This window comes from Mugil cephalus, chromosome 17, assembly GCF_022458985.1.
Source record: "Mugil cephalus isolate CIBA_MC_2020 chromosome 17, CIBA_Mcephalus_1.1, whole genome shotgun sequence".
NCBI classification, from domain to species: domain Eukaryota; kingdom Metazoa; phylum Chordata; class Actinopteri; order Mugiliformes; family Mugilidae; genus Mugil; species Mugil cephalus.
Genome location: NC_061786.1, coordinates 20,993,381 through 21,010,868, shown reverse-complemented (window position 1 = coordinate 21,010,868; position 17,488 = coordinate 20,993,381). Strand labels below are relative to the sequence as shown.

The 17,488-nt window shown below is 43.7% G+C and overlaps 1 protein-coding gene across 7 annotated transcripts in view; it reads left to right on the top strand.

The window, feature by feature from the left end:
* fgfr3 (fibroblast growth factor receptor 3) overlaps positions 1–15,944 on the top strand; it is a 69,639-nt gene extending 53,695 nt beyond the window's left edge. For 2 of the 7 annotated variants that reach the window (XM_047610877.1, XM_047610871.1), the window contains exons 8-18: positions 1,904–2,048; positions 2,684–2,859; positions 4,988–5,136; positions 5,222–5,343; positions 5,430–5,540; positions 5,643–5,833; positions 6,136–6,258; positions 6,589–6,659; positions 9,776–9,913; positions 10,029–10,134; positions 11,026–15,944. In XM_047610877.1, coding sequence (XP_047466833.1) covers positions 1,904–2,048; positions 2,684–2,859; positions 4,988–5,136; positions 5,222–5,343; positions 5,430–5,540; positions 5,643–5,833; positions 6,136–6,258; positions 6,589–6,659; positions 9,776–9,913; positions 10,029–10,134; positions 11,026–11,190 — 1,497 coding nt within the window. In that variant the 3' untranslated portion in view covers positions 11,191–15,944. Of the gene's footprint in view, positions 1–367; positions 513–1,903; positions 2,049–2,683; positions 2,860–4,987; positions 5,137–5,221; positions 5,344–5,429; positions 5,541–5,642; positions 5,834–6,135; positions 6,259–6,588; positions 6,660–9,775; positions 9,914–10,028; positions 10,135–11,025 lie in introns of all 7 variants that reach the window. The other 5 variants (XM_047610875.1, XM_047610873.1, XM_047610876.1 and 2 more) reach the window with 5 other exon arrangements.
* The last annotated feature ends 1,544 nt before the right edge of the window (positions 15,945–17,488 follow it).

Genomic DNA, 17,488 nt, shown 5'->3' with positions numbered 1-17,488 from the left:
GCCATTTCCCTGTTACAGTGCCTGTGCATAAAATGTTTGTTATTGTGCTTGTGTTATTGAGTTCAGTGGATATTTCAAGGTCTGTGTGTGTCTGTGTGTGTGTATTCAAAGCCATATTACGCTCCTTTTTGGGCCCCTTCTCTTACTGCGCCTCAGTGTGAAGCAAACCCAGCAGTTAGTGAGTCTAATGTCATTTAAATTGATCAGGTCTGCATAATCAATGGGTGCAGCTTCTGTGGCAGTGCCTCATTGTATACGTGAACATGTGTGTGAATATTTGTGTGTGCACATGTGTGTGTTCTTGCAGGATCCCGTGAAGGCGTCACCGAGCCTCTCAATTTTATTTATTTTTGTTTCCTTTTTGCAGAGTGTTGTCAGTAAACACACTGAAGCCCACAGTAAGTTGAAACTGTCCAACGTGACAGAGAAAGACGCCGGGAAGTACTGGTGTCGTGCCTCAAACTTTGTAGGGAAGTCGGAAAACGCTTTCTGGCTTAAGATACGCAAACCAGGTAAATCCTGAAGCTCCGAGCGAGCGCGCCTTCCCCACATTCGATCTTCTGCTGCGCAGATCTCTGCCTCTCTTCTTCCTGGTGTGGGTTCGATCGGCTCGCTGGCTCCATGATGGGATAAACACACGTGCATATCTTTATGTAGTGTACACACATACGCACAAAGCCTTCTGTTCAGATGCTCACATTTCATGTTGGCTAGTTGCAATCATTCATTTTAACTCCCAGTGCCACTTTGTCTTCCTTTCCAATCAATAACAAACCAACGTCGCACTGTTAATTACAGAAATGACTTCAGGAGGTTCACCCTCATGCACGCACCCGCAAACCTTAACACAAAACCACACACACTGATGCAAAATACACACGTATAAAACCCCCACTGACCTAACCGCCCGCATATACTCACAGTGCAGACTGGTATCGATTTCCTTGGAAGTGCATTCCCCAGTTATATTAATGTGCTTTTATATGAAAGCATGCAGCATTCATAACTGGCTCTGAATGTCAGTGTTCATTACTGAGGCCTGGGGTCCAAGTACTCCATCTTACCCTCTACCAAGCCACAACAAATTCCCCTACCGGTCATCACACCAGACATTAGTCAGAGGGGAAAACTGCAGGGATGCTTTTTTTTTTAGTTTCATTTTAAGATGTGCTGCAGGTACGCAAGGTGTTTAGGTGAAACTAAAGAGAACCCGGGATAGATCCTTGAGGCACTCCTTGAAGAAACACACATGCATACATGCTTTCGATTAAACATATACAGGGAAATAAAAACACTTAACTGTAAATTCCAGGTTGCTCAACACGATTTCTGCAGACGGGACCTTGCGGTGAGGGAATCTGGTTTGCTTTGGCACCAGGTAAACTGTGCGGTGGTTCAATTTCAATTCACAGGTTCTGTTGCAAATGACAAAAAAAGTCCAAAGATTAGAAAACAACAACATTGACTCTGTGTCTGTTACTGACCCTGAAATAAAAAGAAATAGGCTTCTTAAAAAGGAGGAAGCCTATAGCAGAATGTTAGAATAAGGGTTATTCTGAATTGTGGACAGCTGGTTTGATGAAATAGTTTAAAATAATGTGATTTTAAGAAATAGTCCTGTGGCCTTGGGTTGAACCAACCTGCTTCTTCTGCAGCGTGGTGGTGGAGGTGGAGGTGCTGCTTGGGTGTTTTCAGGTGTTGGTGGTGGCGCCGCCGGCAGAAAGAACGAACGAACGAAAGAAAAATAATAAGACGGCACGGCTGGCTTCTTTAAACCCTCAGTCCTGTCCTTTCCTTGCTGGGTGTATTTTGGTGTTTCCTTTTAAGAAGCTTTGGGCTCACGATATCTCCTCTCTTTCTCTTTCTCTTCCCCCTCCTCCTCCTCCCCCTCCTCCTCCCACAGACGGCTGGTATTAACACTACAGATAAGGAGCTAGAGGTTCTCTTCTTGACCAATGTGTCTTTTGAGGATGCGGGCGAGTACACTTGTCTGGCAGGGAACTCTATCGGCTATGCTTACCACTCTGCTTGGCTGACGGTGCTTCCAGGTATATTCCTCTCCACTCGACGGGGGCCTTCCATTCCTTCCCCCATTTATTACCCACAAATGTTATAAACCCCACAAAACAATCATTTCTCCTGTTTTTACAATGTGACGTTTTGCTCAGCGGCGCAGTCTTTAACATTCATTCTAATTGCGCAGCATTATCGTAGAGTTACGTCGAAATTACGCCGTCACCCTTTTTGTAATTGAACAAACCCGAACGTGTAATCCACCCTTCCACCCAAAAGACGCTCTGTAATCGGAGCACATCGTCTTGTTTCGAATGTCTCAGGGCTACGAGGCAATTTGAAGGTATTTCTGTGTTCCGTGTTCAAGACAATAATTACCTCCCCGGGGAGAAGCGTTTCACAGGTGCAATTACCTGCTGTAGATAAAACTACACGCGGATTATTTCGCTGTCTCAACCCAGAAAGTGAATGCGCTTTCTGGCGTGTTTCTGTTTTGATTTATGGATGTAATTTCATCGAGAAACTCTTCCTAATATCCATCCGGGAGAAATGTGCTACTGAGCAAAGCGATACGTCTTAATCGTCATTAAGAAAAACTACTCCAGGAAACAATATCCTGTACATGTTTTTTTGTTTGTTTGTTTTGACTAATGACCTCCTCTTCCTGAAGCAGTTAGCCCCGACAAGGAAGACTACTACGCCGACATCCTCATCTACGTGACGGGCTGCGTGCTCTTCATCCTCGCCGTGGTCATCATCGTCCTCTGCCGCATGAGGATGACCACGCAGAAGACCCTGCCCACGCCTCCCGTGCAAAAACTGTCCAAGTTCCCCCTCAAGAGACAGGTAACAGAAAGTAGATACAAGATTCGTACAAAACTATTCCCCCTTTCTCTCCCTCCTTGTCTATTCAGCAGATAGTTAAAATGATGCAAATGAAGTAGGTGGATTTGAGAGAAGGATTGAACAAACGCATGCGAGCTCCAGAACGAATAAATACAAAAGGTCATTCCACGTGTATCTGTCGCGGAGCTTCCCCTCTCCCGTTTGTTGCCCGGATGCTGGAAGGCATCGCGATGGCGACATGTGTTCACATTTATCTTGGAGCAGATTCAGCGCAGGGGATATTTATGCCCTCCTGTGACTGTCAGTGTTAGTTTTAGATTTCACTCTCTGTGTAACACACACTCGCCCCTCAACTGTTTGGGGAGGAACATAAAGTGGAGCAGCTGCGTCGCTGCCGGAGGAAGGAGGGACCCCTTCACGCCGAGTCCACGGTCGCATTCGAACGGGAGAATGGACCCGACACAACCAAAGCAAAATCAGAGATAAATACGATGCTAGAGTCAGCGTCGGGTTAGCTTACCTCAGCATAAACACTAGAAATGGCTGCCTTAGCTCTGAATGTCTAACTCACAGTGCAGTTTGTCATTATCCTTCCAGCTCCACCCTGCTGGACTCCCGCTGTGTTGCCGGACAAAAGCCACTCTATGGTTGTTATGTGCAAAATTCCAGCCTTCCTGCTTCATAATTGAAGGGTTGCGCTGTTCAAAATGCAAAAAGATAGTTTTCTTTTTCAAAAAGAAAAAGTGTCACTTGAAAGTCACGTTTCAGTTCTTGGAAGACAAACACACAAAACCAAAGCGGGGCTTTGAAAGGTTGTAAACGAGTGTATTTTCCCCTGTTGCATAAAGAGGTCTTGTTCGGTTATATCACGTAGTCGCCCCCATCTTCTGAGCGAGCCTCTAATTGTGGCCTCTAAGTCTTTTCTATTTCTGCTGCCTTCATATAAACGGTCTTATAAGGCAGCGCGGGGAAAGTTCTTATTGCATTTTTCTGTAATCTTTGCTTCGTTTTTGTAAAGCTAATCTCCCGGTTCTCTCCTTTCTTTTTCATAACTCTGAGTAAATCTCCAGTAAACCTCCTGGCATGTTCTATCAGATATTACTTTTCATGCCTCTGAAATTGTGGTCAGGGCTTCTTCTTCTTCTTCTTTTTTATTTATTTTTTCTGAGCTTTCCCAGCACTTTTCTCATTTTCCTCCAGTCAAGACGTCTGGTAAGTGGACATGTTTGTTTCAGGGATCCCACCTATAGGGGCCTAGCTGGCAAACACTCTGACACAAACAGATCCATCATAAAAGCCGGGGCCGGAGCCATCAGCTTCCCCCCAGCCGTCAGATAAATGGTGGGAGGACGTCGGGGCCCACGGGCTCAGCGGCAGGACCGCCAGTCTGGAAATGGAGCTGGCTGACGGATAGAGATGTCCATCCCACCTCTGCGTCCTCCTCCATTCGTCTTTGTTACCTCCTGCCTCCTCTTGTGTGCCGCCACAGGCCGGCTATTTGTAAAAGTCACCGCTGGTGGCAGGACTCAAGCTGTTTTTTCAGAGAAACCGAGGGGGCTCTGAAAATTCGGTCGTTGAGATGTGAGGTGTGCGCGGTCTGGAGCTTCCGAAAAAGTCTCCAGATTTCATTCATTCAGTCGGGGAAACGTTTCTTCAAAAAACTTCGAACCAAGGTCGACTTGAAGTTTCTTCGACACAGTTTCTCAACAAACCAGAGCTTAAACATTTTCACCACCTTTCAAGGAAGAGTTAGTTTTAACCTTTTAAGACATATTTGAATTACCATAACTCACCAATGCACAAGTTGCGCAAACTACTGTGAGTTACGGTAATTCAAAGCCACAAGCCTTAATGGATCTCCGATGATTTGTTCAGTTTTCAAGGGTTAAATACTGTATATTTGCGCTTTATTTTGATGGATCTTTGTTCTCACCTTGTGCATCTCACAGGATTTTACACACATGAAACATTAATCATTTAAATATCCTCTCACACAACAAACATAAGCAATATTCTCTGTTAAAGGTTGTGGTTAGGCTCTCTCTTTTCCCTCTGTGTCTTTATTTAAACGAACATCTCCCCGCCCCTTTTCAGAGACTATAACATTTTTTCTTATTTTGTACCCAAGCAGGTGTCCTTGGATTCCAACTCCTCCATGAACTCCAACACGCCCCTGGTTAGGATCGCCCGCCTGTCGTCCAGCGACGGGCCGATGCTCGCCAACGTCTCGGAGCTGGAGCTGCCCTCCGACCCCAAGTGGGAGTTCCCTCGAACGCGGTGAGAATTTTTACCCGAAAGACACGCCGTGTGCTATAATTTGTTCCTTCGCACGAGTTGTGAAACAGTTTTGCTTTGGTGTCAGGCTGACTCTGGGTAAACCGCTGGGAGAAGGCTGCTTCGGTCAGGTGGTCATGGCTGAGGCCGTCGGCATCGACAAGGAGAAGCCCAACAAGCCCCTCACTGTCGCTGTGAAAATGCTGAAAGGTTGGTGATCGCTGATTTATCCTCATTTTCATTCATTGCCTTCATCAGAACTGACGTATCTTTCTATCTTCCTTTGCTCGTCTCAGATGACGCCACGGATAAAGACTTGTCAGACCTGGTGTCGGAGATGGAGATGATGAAGATGATTGGGAAACACAAAAACATTATCAACCTGCTGGGAGCGTGCACGCAGGACGGTGAGGCCTCTAGAAGCAGGAGAGACGAGGAGCAACCAGGTGTTGACCAACCAGGTGTTAACCAACCAGGTGACCGGAAAGTGACTCTGTTCCCTGTTGCAGGTCCTCTGTACGTCCTGGTCGAATACGCCTCCAAAGGCAACCTGAGGGAGTACCTGAGGGCGCGTCGGCCCCCGGGCATGGACTACTCATTCGACACCTGTAAAATCCCAGATGAGCAGCTCACCTTCAAGGACCTGGTGTCCTGCGCCTACCAGGTCGCCCGAGGCATGGAGTACCTGGCCTCGCAGAAGGTCAGCCTCCATGCTTGATGCTGCATTCGCTTCAGAATGAACTTGTATACACTGTGAGAAGGAAGGAGAATGTAGTAAATAAGATTTTGAGTGCATTTCAGGTTTAAAAAAAGGGAATGTGCTCCAGCTAGGTCAGCTGTTTTTAGAAAATGGAGATATTAGTTAAAGTCTTGGATTAGATCTTCTTGAATGTGATGCAACATTTACAGAGGCTTCATGTGTTGAGTTCTGCGTCTCTGCACGCGTGCGAACTATTGTGCCGAATGTGCGTGGGTTTGACGTGTTTGTTCTCCCGTCCTCAGTGTATCCACAGAGACCTGGCGGCCAGGAACGTCCTTGTGACGGAGGACAACGTTATGAAGATCGCCGACTTCGGTCTCGCCAGAGACGTGCACAATATAGACTACTACAAAAAGACCACAAACGTGAGTGTCGTGCCGTCCCAGCAGGTTGCATTTCGTCATGAAAATATTCCGTCTGCTGCACAGGGGACGTGTGTTATCTGCAGCTTTATCGCACGCTTAATGGCTTTGATTTGATTTTATTGCTCAATGTCACAGCCAGGTTACAAAGTACAATCAGCTAATTAGTACATTATTAAAAATCTAAATATGTGACTGAATACTTTCATACTGATAACGATCAATCGGTTTCAGTTTCCAAATGTCGAGGCTGAACCGTGTCTGGTCTGGTTCTTCTTGCACAGACCGGTTCTGCTGACTGACGCGGTTCTGTTGTACCTTTTATTGTTCCAGGGTCGCCTGCCCGTGAAATGGATGGCTCCAGAGGCTCTGTTCGACCGGGTCTACACGCACCAGAGCGATGTGTGAGTTTGCACGAACCGGCCGTCACATGCCGTCGGCCCGCTCATGTGGAGCCGCCGTGCTCTCCAGGAATCCGGGTGTTGAAATAATCGTGACTGAGCGCGTTAACGTCAAGCGCCGCGTTTGTGCGTGTGAATATGAAAATCGCGGCGTTCCCTCTCCAAATATGCCCCCCTTACCCCCCACACCCCCCTACCCCGCCGCCGACTGCACTCGCTTCATAATCCCGAGCTTCTTGTGCATCGGTGGCTCCGCATTCCTCCGCGTTTGTTCTTTAATCTCCCGACACGACATCAAAAAAAGAGACAGAAACTCAACAGAGCACCTCGACATCTTACTGTTGTTTTATCGGTGTAAATCCAACCCTCCCCCGAGAGCGGGAGGAGATAAGAGGGTCAGCGGATTTATCGCAAGGTGTTCCCTCGGGGCAGCCCCCCCCCCCCTTTTCAACGGATCAAAGGAGTCAAGGCGGCGCAGACAAACGCACCTTTTACGACCTCTGATTGCTTCCGTGTTGGCTGCGATCGAGTCGAGGCGAGGAGGTCACAAAGTCAGTCTGCCTCTCAGTAACGGCCCCCCCCCCCCGCTAAAACCTCTTGCTCTTGTTGTCCGCTCCCCCCCTCACCCCTACCCCCCCATACGGGTGCAGCCAGACGCTGTGTCCCCAGCGCAGCCATCCAAGCCAAACACGGGCCCCTGTCAACACCGGCTCGCCGTGTGATTACACCAGACTGGGAACGGGCCGAGGGGAGAATCAGCTCGCTCTGTTATTTCAGCAGGTCTGGATTACAGAGTCGATCCTCCCGCCAAACCTCCCCCTCCTCCCCCTCCTCCTCCTCCTCCTCCTCCCCCCTTTATACAGTAGTCGCTCTGAAGCCAGTTTATTCTCACACGCCCCCCCGGGGGATTTCGACTTTTGACCCAGCGATGGTTTTTCAATTGAAACCCATTAAAAAGAATCTGTCACTCACCTGCAATCAAACATATTAGCGAGGAACTGACACCAGAATTCAGACTCTGCTGCAACTTCATTTACAGCCGTAGAGGCGCAACTGGCAGCGACTTTTCTGAGCTATTTTTATTAGATTCTTGACCTTTCACACGTTTTCTTTTTGCAGATTAGTCCACCTGTAAGTCAGCGATATCACCGTGGCTCCAGGTGACACGGTGACTTCGCTTATTTAGTCTGTGTATCCAGGTCTTTTTGTGGCCATTAGATTTTTTTATTTAATTTTTTTTCCCTCTTTCAAGTGTCACAGAGGTGAGGATTTTATTTTGGGCAGCTTCAGAAATGTCAGCCCGTAAAAGCAGCAGTTAAACAAATCTGTCTGACCCTCCACGGCAACCTGATGGAAAGCAGGGAACGTGGATGAGGCCTGAAAGCAGCCGTGGAGCTTAAAGATGAGAGTTTATGCATCGGGAAAAAACCAAGAAATCAATTCAGTGTCGTTACGGGGAAGCATTAGGCTTGATGCTGGGGCGGCTTTGGGAAAGTAGCAAATGCTCTGTCAATATGCATCCACACAAAGACTACCAGTGTCACTCCTGATTACGCTCCTGCGAAGATCTGCGGATCCAATCAGATCATTTGTAGTGATGGAAAGAAGAGTTATGCACGGTTTATACCTCGGCATCAATCTGGTGCTGTAGCTACGGTGTCAGCCCAAACCCAAACGCTATAGCCTTGCATCTTAATCGTGACCTCTTCTGTCCTCCTCATCATAAATGTTGAGTTACTTCGGTGAAATTTCTGCGAAAATGTTCAGTCGGCGTTGTTGGAAGTGAAGCGGGAAGAATTTACCGGACTGGCAAAACGGTGCTTAGCTGTGACCTGGTCGTTCACATCGTCTGTGGCGTTGAATCTGTTTACAACACGATTGCTTGTTGGAGTATTTGATTGCATTCCGGGGATTTTTTAAATCTGTGGTTGAATTACAACCCATAATGAAATCCAAATGGCCGAGCCAGACTAATCCTGGACCTTTTTCTGAGTCTAAACATCGCCACCATAATGGTTCTTACTCTGTCCTGTTATCGGCTGATTTAATCCCCCCCCCCGCTCTGGATGTTGACGTCTCTCTTTGACCACAGTCCTCTGTTTCCCTTCTCTGTGTCTGGACGCTGGAACCAGCCGTTTGTTGGCTGTTTTCCGCCCTCTGGACCGGAGTGTGGATAATTAGATTAGGCTAACTGAGCGCCACAGTGGGAGGAGGAGGAGGAGGAGGAGGAGGGGGGGTCTCATTCTGATTCACTGGCCGAACAATAGTACAGTGGGTTAATAGACTGCCCATTATCTGATTACCTTCCCTCATTCTGCTGCCGTTTAGGGATAATGCAGCGGTTCAGTCGGGCTGCTGCCACCGAGAGAGAATGAAGGAGGGATGATGGCTTGGTTTAGACTCTGGGTTTGATGACAGCTGAACTGTAGATCCTGTAGAATCCTGTAGAGTAGGTTTTCTATTCACTGTCCTGTGTTGAGCCTGTGCTGCACGATAAAGATAAAGAGACAAAAAGAAAACACTTCTTCATACTTAGTTCCTGCAGAAGTTGTTGCCCACGTCCATTCTCCAACTCCTGTTTGCAACTCTTCCCTTTGTAACTTTAAAGTTGGAGTTAAAGTTTAATGTGTTTTGCTGGACTCGTTTAACAGATTTATATTTTTGAGCTTCAGACAAAAAGTTTTGGAATCAGAGAATTGGTTTTGCCCTTCAGCATGAAGAAATTGCTTCACTACATAGAAAGCAAGAAAACTCCAGTGGTAGAGTTTAAAAAAAAACAAAAAACAGCTCAGTCAGGATGAAATGCTTCACCTGATCAACGACTGGAAGAAATAAAAATCATTACTCAGCCCTTTTCTGTGCCAGATAAACCACTCTCTCATCACTTTCTGACCTGTTTACTTCATTCATTGTCTTATTTCTGGCTTTAAGGGAAGAAGCATTGATTTTTACAATCATTGACCCACTGTCAGAAACTATAAGAATCACAAATAGATTGTTTTTTAAATTGAGTGCAGTTGACATTATTTAAAATCCGATATCTAACCCAAGCAGATCGATCGGTATGTGGAGAAGACTTCTGGCCGTTCTGCCGTTAACTTCATGTGTGTTCTTTTCAGGTGGTCTTATGGGGTGTTGCTGTGGGAGATTTTCACCCTGGGAGGGTCTCCGTACCCGGGAATCCCGGTAGAAGAACTCTTTAAACTGCTGAAGGAAGGACATCGGATGGACAAACCGGCCAACTGCACCCATGAACTGTACGTGTCTGCATGAATAAATATATATAGTTCAGCTTAGACACTGAATAAGACCCATTCCTTGGTGATATATTTTACTGGATGAGCTGCAGACTGACTGAACTTTTACATTCAGGTACATGATCATGAGGGAGTGCTGGCATGCGGTGCCGTCACAGAGGCCGACCTTCAGACAGCTGGTGGAAGACCACGACCGGGTTTTATCAATGACCTCCACCGATGTAAGTCTACCTGCAAACCTACTGTTCACCAGCAACGCCAGCAAACAGAAACATTTAGCTAACCAGTTAGATGCAACACATCGACATAATGCAGGACACAAATTTGTTGTAACCAGCAGGTTAATATGGCCCCTTTCTGGTTGACCTATTACGTCATATAATAAACAGGAGTCATTCATGTTGCACACCAGCATTTCAAGCAACAACCAGATGGATAATAGATCAGCTTTTTTAATCTCATGCATCATGTGCGCACTACTTCTGGTGCAGATAAGATGGCGCTATTCCTCAGGTGGTTCTTCTACTGGCTCTGTTTACCTTCTTCTTCTTCTTGGCTCATATGCCAGTGCAGCGGTTATGGAGCATGCACACAGGCCAGTTAAAGTCCAATTAAGGCGTATACATGCCGGAGAAAATTGATTTTCAATCTCATTATCTGGGTGTCTTAATCGTAAAATAAGAGGTCAGATTTTAGTCGGAGTAAAGTGATTACAAGTTGTCCAGTTAAAGTCTGATTAAGGCAATAATTAGTTTTTTTCACATGCATGTAAATGTACTGATCATCATTGATATGGATCAATATCGGCTGTCTCTGGGGGGGGCCCCCCTTCCAGCTCGGGGCCCTAGGCAATCATCCAAGAATATATGAGAAAATGTTTGAGTAAAGTGTATTATCTGAATAGCTTAGTTTTGAGGGCAAAGTAAGTAGCACATGGCCGAGTCTGGAAAAAAAAGACACAATGAACACCACTGAGCTTTTACCGAATAAGTACAGATTCAGTCGATCTAAGGAAAATGGCGTACAGGCAAAATAATAAAGCCTAAAACTAGATCTGTTCATTACGTCTACCAGCGACAGGCCCGTCTAACCTCCGACCTCTCCCCTGACAGGAGTACCTGGACCTGTCGGTGCCCTTCGAGCAGTACTCCCCCACCTGTCAGGACTCCAACAGCACCTGCTCCTCAGGAGACGACTCGGTGTTCGCCCACGACCCGCTGCCAGACGAGCCCTGTCTTCCCAAACAGCTTCCCAGTAACGGGGTGATCAGGACATAAGAGCTGAGCTGGGGAGGAGCGGGAGGAGGAGGAGGAGGAGGGTGGAGAGGTTGGACATTCACCTCTTCTCACATTTTGTGACAAACGCTCACCTCTCAGTGACTCGAGCCTCCTCAAGATATGGAAATAAAAAAACTCAGCATGCAATACTTCCACAGTCCTTCAGTTGGTCTTAAACGACTTTTTCTTTTTTTTTTCCTCAAGAGACTCTTTAAAAAAAAAAAAACAAACAAACAAACAAAAAAAAAAAAAAAACAGTGAAGGATTATTTTTTTGCCGTTGAACCATGTTCTTCTTTTCAGAAATGAAATTATATTTTTGTACTCGGGCCAGTCTTTTGTTACGGACAATCTGTGGGGTGAAACCATTCCGTGCCTACTGGGATTAAACCTCCTGAGACTGAACTAAAAGAGAAAAAAAAGGATGTAAGAGGAGGAAATGAAGGGCGTTGACGAGCGAGCGGCTGGCGATCCAGTAGGCGGGGATTTCTTTCTTTCTTTCTTTCTTTTCTTTTTTTAATTTTTTTTTTAATCCTCTCGTCTGCTAAAAAGCAAAGTTTGTGACCTGACAGAAGATCCACCAGCAAAGCCAGAATCAGCCCGGTGAATCTCGCTCTTCCGGAGACACACGGAGGGATCGCTCACGAAAGCTGTAACGTCACATTTTAGCTTCCCGAAAAAAATCCAGTTTTGTGATAATCATGGAACAACTTCCTCATCAGATGTGAGGGTTTCAGGGCCATTCAGTAATAACAGTGAGGTTTGGAGTTTTCTTTTTCTTTTTTTATGTATCTACAAAGTGATTTATTGTAAATATATAAATGCAAATATGTATCATATTGCTGTCCACAGCCATGTACTTAAAAGACAAAAAGTAATTTTTTTTTTAAGATATTGTTTTAGGATGGAAGCATTGCAATCTAGAAGACACTGTCATGAACGTGTAAAACATTTAATCAAAAGGTTTATTTGAATAATTAACGTGTATATTTGTAAAGATATTTATAGACTTAACATGTGGTTCCTATGTTTGAAAGGTCTAGCTTAGGATTTTAGTACTGTAAGCAAAGATTTTTATTTCTTTCTTTTTGTTGTTTTTGTAACTTATTTTACAACAGAACGTTATTTTCACAACCGGCAGAATCCTCTGGGTTTTCATTATTTTTTTTTCTTTCATCCATCTTTTCAATCGGTTCGTTTACAATTAGAAGCAAACTAAGAATGTATGACAGACACCGAGATGATTTTTTTAATTTTTATTTTTATTTTTTGGAGAGTGAGCGTGATGAGGAGGAGGAGGATGAGGAGGATGAGGAGGAGGACTGGTGAGCTGGTGTTTTTTTTTTTGTTTTTTTTCTCCACTGAGTCTGAATTCTGGTTTAAAAAGTTGACGTTTGCAATATCAAAGCAACGATTGACTCTTGCTGGGCAAGAAATAGCGACGCTTGTACCACACAGACCTTTTTTTTTCGTACCGCACCATTGAACATGAACAACAACTAGCTGTGAATCAGAAGAAGCCTTCAGTGAACTTTATCAACCTTTTTATTGATAAAAAATAATAATAATACTCCTATTTACGCTGCTTCACACCTCAGTCTGTGATGTTTAATGAACTACAGGAGCAACCAGGCAGCCTGTTCGCTGCCAGTATTTGTTATTTATTGTTACATATGAACACTATGGTACCCTTTGCTTAAAAGAAAACACGCTTCAATCCTTTATCGATGAGATGTGTAGGAATGCATCTGTCTGTGGCGAATTAACTGCAAGAAACTGCTGAGTGATTGTGTTATAGCGTTGGACTACATTTCCCAGAATGCAGCTGTTACCAGAGAACTTTATACATTAAGACGTAAAAGAAATTCTAGGGATCAAACACTTTACTCTTTCTTCTTTTGCAGCATCCAGCCATGCAGCTGTCCGAGTCTTTGTCAAGATTCTGAATCCAAAGAAGAGAAAAAAAATTTCAATATTCAATATTTTTAAGCTTTCGGTCACGAGACCTTCACCAGAGCATCGCCTTATGCATCGTCATTGCACAAATTCAAGTGTGTGTAAAATTTTCATCTTCTTTGGTTTCTTTTAGGAGCAAACAATAGTTATGCTGCATTGCATCCTGGGATTTTGAGTCCAGTAACAGGCCGGAAATAGTTCTCCGTGATTTTGAGCCATGATGCAAAAAAAAATCTGATTTGATTCAGGATCGTTTCCAACACTATGGTACATTTGCTTAAAAGAAAACGCACTACTTATCAATGGGATGTGTAAGAAACATCTGTCTGTGGCGAATTAACTACAAGAAAACATTCAGCGATAATGTGAGACACATTTCCCAGAATGCAGCTGTTATCAGAGAACTTTATACATTCAAACATAAAAGAAATTCTAGGGATCAAATACTTTATTTCTTTTTATTTTAAAAGCAAAAATAGTTTTGCTGCATTGCATCCTGGGATTCTGAGTCCAGTAACAGGCCAGAAACCACTCAACGATAATGTTAGAGTGGTGAACTACATTTCCCAGAATGCAGCTGTTATAAGAGAACTTTTTACATTCAGATGTAAAATTCTAGGGATCAAAAAAAAGGGGGATTTTGCTGCATTGCATTCTGGGATTTTGAGTCCAGTAACAGGCCAGAAATAGTTCTCTATGATTCTGAGTCACGATGCAGAAAAGAAATCTGATCGGATCCAGAACCATTTTCAAGCAGCTATAGGTGGTATTTTATTTTATTTGGTTCTTTTTCTCTAGCAGGTGTTTTCTGAAGGCTTCAGTCTCTCCGCTCTCAGAGGTCACAGGGTCGATGCTAACAAGCCGCGCGCGGCTTGTAGAGATGTAAAGTTGTCGTGTCCCCTTTTTTTTTTTGTTTGTTACTAAAACACCAGCCCAGATGCTTGAGATTTTATCGCTGCTCTATAGTATTAATACTGAAATGAAGGCATGCTGTGAGACTTACAAATCACACAGCAACAAAAAGAAAACATATATGTGTGTTTGTGTGTGTGTGTGTGTATATTGGTTTTGCTAAAGGCGACTGGAGTCTGTGGTGGGTCCTTCTTCAAGTCCTGTCGATCGAACAAAGTGCCAAATTATTATTATTTTTCTTTAAACGTCTATTTCCACCAGGTCTCTGAACCAAAAGCTGCACGGTGAATGTAGGCCGGCGTAGGTTACATGTGCATCCAAGGATCATGGGATTGCCAAATGGGTATCTCCACCTTTTCTTTTTCCCCCCAAAAACAAATCTTAAAGTTTACAGTCATTTTTAATTTTTATTTTTTATCTTAGCGAAGTCACTAAAAGGGAAATGCTAATATTGAGGAGGCACTGAAGAGCTCGTTACTTCGCAACGGCCTTAATCCAGAGTACGAACTGAATCTGGCTGCGTTAGTACTTAGTGAAATCACCCCAGAAAGTACTTATAGGTGTGGAATAAAAAAAAAAAAACAATGCTGTTTAAATCTGTTGCTACACTGGTACGTTTTTAAGTTATTGGCACCAAATTATTTACATGTTTTTATTGGTTTATAATCAGAAACTTTCAGTATTCGGTAAAGTTCTGGCCCAAGTCTATGAAGTGCCTGGAGAACAAAAAGGAGATGGATTTCGATCATGTTTTGAATGTATAATAGCAAAATATATATATATATAAATATAAATAAGTAGTTCTCAGTAGAAATAATGCAGCTGTTAGACTGATTTTCTTTTTTTAATGAACAAAACAAACAAAAAAGGCACTTCTGTAAAGGTTGGATGGATCTAATGAAACGGATTGGTGTTTTATTTATTCTTCCACGCTGAGTAAAAGCTTTCCCTATGGTGAGAGTATTTTTATTCATCGCTGTCTGCTTTTCAGTGTTGTTTTTCATTAAAGAGCCAGAAGAAGAAGAAGAACATGATGATGATGATGATGATGATGATGATGATGATGTAGAGTCGATCCCTTCAGGCTTCGCTCCTGGCATAGATGATCCTGTGTTTTATTTTATTTTATTTTATTTTGAAGCCCTGCTTTTCCTTTTTATTTTTTATTTTTTTTACTCTGACACCGACCTCATCTGTCTATCCGTTAGACGACTTTTTTAAAATTTTCTTTTAGCTGCAGACAGTCAGGATTTAAGCCTGGGATTGAAGCGGAGTGTCGCCCGTTTCCTTCCAGAGATCTCAAAAATGATTATCTCCACCTCCTCGTGCATATTTAATTTCCCACGCTGCGGTTCATCCCGTCTCCTGAGTTTGCCGTTCGTGCCGCTCTGACCCAGCGACGAGCTCGTCCACATTAATTTATGGCTTGAAATCTTCTTTTTTTTACGTCGCACATGAGTGACGACAGGTTTGAGCTGTTTCGTACGAATCTTCTTTCAGATACAGTCTATTTCTTTCATTTTTTGCATTCCACATCAGGGTTCAGTAGTAGTGAGGCAAAATCTGTTTTCCACTCCCGCATAATTTATTTTTTCCTCCCTCTGTATTTCTAACATAGAAAGGTGGAACTAACCATTTGGCATTATGTGTTTTCTCTGTTGTTGTTTTCTTTGTAATTCATAGGTTTGTTGCGATGTACATGTTCTGATCATGATGAATCCTCTGTAACATTCCACCACAACAACCCCTCTGGGCAAACACGTCCCAGCGGGGGAAAGAAAAACAGCTATTTCACAACTCTCTCTCTCTCTCTCTAAGTCTCTTTCTCTCTGTGCCTGACAAACTATGCTGTCAAAAAAGGTTTTCAATAAACATGTTATAATAGCGTTTCGCTGTCAACAAGTGTGTCTGTCACCCCCGAGCACGTACACGCAGCGGTTTCCTCAAACGCGGGCGGATTTTTCTGATTCACGGGGAAATCAAAAGTTTGCAGGAACATGCTAACGAAATGGAACCAAAACACCGCAGAGAGCGTGCACACACACACACACACACACACACACACACATTTGTTTTGTCTGAACGCTGCTGGTGCGTCTGCAGATAGCGGGATAGGTTTTCCTTCCACGCAGGCTAACCTAACCGTGGGTTAAGATGACATAAACATAAGCTCTGAGATGTGGCAAGAGTGAGTAATGCTGCTTTCATAAAAAGTCTTGGATGGGTTGGTAATGAGCGGGAAAGCTTCTTATGTTCACGGTCTGGGAGGCCTCGCATTATGCGTCGGTTCAAGATGGCAGCTGCAGGTCGTCTTCACCGTCAGACGTCCTGAAAACTAAACGCATGAGACGTTTCTTCGAAGAAGGTCTGTTCAGGGAAGTCTCTACACTCAGCGGCCGCCTTGGTAACTGCTCTGGGGAGTTATTTCAGTTTAATACGACCGGGTTCAGATCCAAATGAATGGGTGAGCAGTCGTAACTGTAATTACGATGATTTACCAGCATGTTAACAGCTGTATGTTTGGATTAACCAGGGAAATCTGTTAAAGAAGAAGAAGTTTTGGTGACTTTGAGTGAATAAAAGTCTTAAATAACCTTAGATCATAGGTACAGGAGGTACTGTTCTATGTATGAACAAGGATTCATGTCACCAGCTTCATTTATGTTTAAATAAATCAATTAAATAAATGTTTAAAGTTGGAAATGGATAGTTCAGTGCAACAGCACAATCAGTCTGATGTGTTTCTAAGTTAAAATATAATCCAGAAGGTTAAAAAATGGCTTTTACCTTAAAGAACATAAGCACTTTTCAAACAAATCCAACATCCGTAACCCTAATTAAAACTTGACTTAAGCTGTTAATTGCTTCTAAAAGCAAGTGAAAAAGTCTTTATAAGTTTATTGCAGGTATTTGGTAATAAAAAAAGAGATGATCCAAGACCTTAATAAACCCAGTTTACAAAGCCATTAATCTCTGTCAACAGGAGGAAGATCTGAACCATTATCTTCTGAGTTACTGGCCCCATTTTGACTGGAACGGAGCAGGTTGTTGTTCTGTTTTTCAGACGTAATCCTGACTCCTGGCTCAGTCAGGTGTTTGGTCATTTATCAAACTATTTGGAAAATTAAAATGAGATCACAGTTGGATTCTCACGTGACTCTGCGTCCATCAACCAAACACTGACTGACTGACACTTCCCTAAAGCAGCGGTTAACAAATTGTTTGTGTCGTGGGTCAAAATGTTAACTTTGCAGCACAGTAAATTAAATCTGGGTATATATAGTATGCATGTGCAAAATAAACAATCAATAAATCAGTAAATAATATCCAATTTGCATGTGGTGGCGGATCAAACTATCTATTTTATTTGTTTCCTAATTTGTTTATTTCTTTTTGTACATATCTTGCCCTGTCGAGCCGTGTCACCCTAT